At 33.9% G+C, this 667-nt stretch overlaps 1 protein-coding gene across 4 annotated transcripts in view; it reads left to right on the top strand.

Moving 5' to 3' along the window:
- The window catches only part of LOC107738826 (N-acyl-phosphatidylethanolamine-hydrolyzing phospholipase D-like), a 10,805-nt gene extending 10,138 nt beyond the window's left edge, over positions 1-667 (top strand). For all 4 annotated transcript variants that reach the window (XM_016550711.1, XM_016550710.1, XM_016550708.1 and 1 more), the window contains exon 5: positions 326-667. In XM_016550711.1, the coding sequence (XP_016406197.1) occupies positions 326-448 (123 nt within the window). In that variant the 3' untranslated portion in view covers positions 449-667. The remainder of the gene's footprint in view (positions 1-325) is intronic.

Raw genomic sequence — 667 nt, 5'->3', positions numbered from 1 at the left:
AGATTCCAGATTTTCAAATAGTTGTATCTCGGCCAAATATTGTCCTATCATAACAAACCATACATCAATGGAAAGCGTATTTATTCAGCTTTCAGATGATGTAGAAATCTCAATTTCGAAAAATTGACCCTTATGACTGGTTTTGTGGTCCAGGGTCACATATTTCACAGTATTACTGTTTTACTGTATTTTCGCTCACATAAATGCAGTTTTGGTGACCATAAGAGACTTCTTTCAAAAAAAAAAAAAAAAATATATATATATATACATAATTTTACCGATTTCAAACTACATGCTGTTCTGTTCTTTTCTCTCTCTCTCTCAGCATTATCTTGACCCTCCAGCACGTTTGCGTGAGGCTATGGTGAATCATGGATTGAATCCAGATCTGTTCTTCATTCTTCATCACGGAGAGTCACAGAAGATCAACCACAAAGACACACACTAAACAGAAACCCAGGAAGTATGCAGACACATATATATGATGATGCTTTACACAGGCTGCATTTTTATAAATTATTTTACAGCTGCAGATTGTGCTGATCCAGTGGCTGGACTCTGGATTTAATGCAATACGAATGTTAAAAAATGTATTAGATTTCTATATTGATTTAATATAATTTGTCACTTAAAATATCATGCTGTGACCATAATAAAAGAACATCTG

Source organism: Sinocyclocheilus rhinocerous, unplaced genomic scaffold, assembly GCF_001515625.1.
Source record: "Sinocyclocheilus rhinocerous isolate Xijiao unplaced genomic scaffold, SAMN03320098_v1.1 scaffold3117, whole genome shotgun sequence".
In the NCBI taxonomy this organism is placed as follows: domain Eukaryota; kingdom Metazoa; phylum Chordata; class Actinopteri; order Cypriniformes; family Cyprinidae; genus Sinocyclocheilus; species Sinocyclocheilus rhinocerous.
The sequence above is the reverse complement of the archived record's forward strand: the minus strand, read 5'-3'. Positions and strand labels throughout refer to the sequence as shown.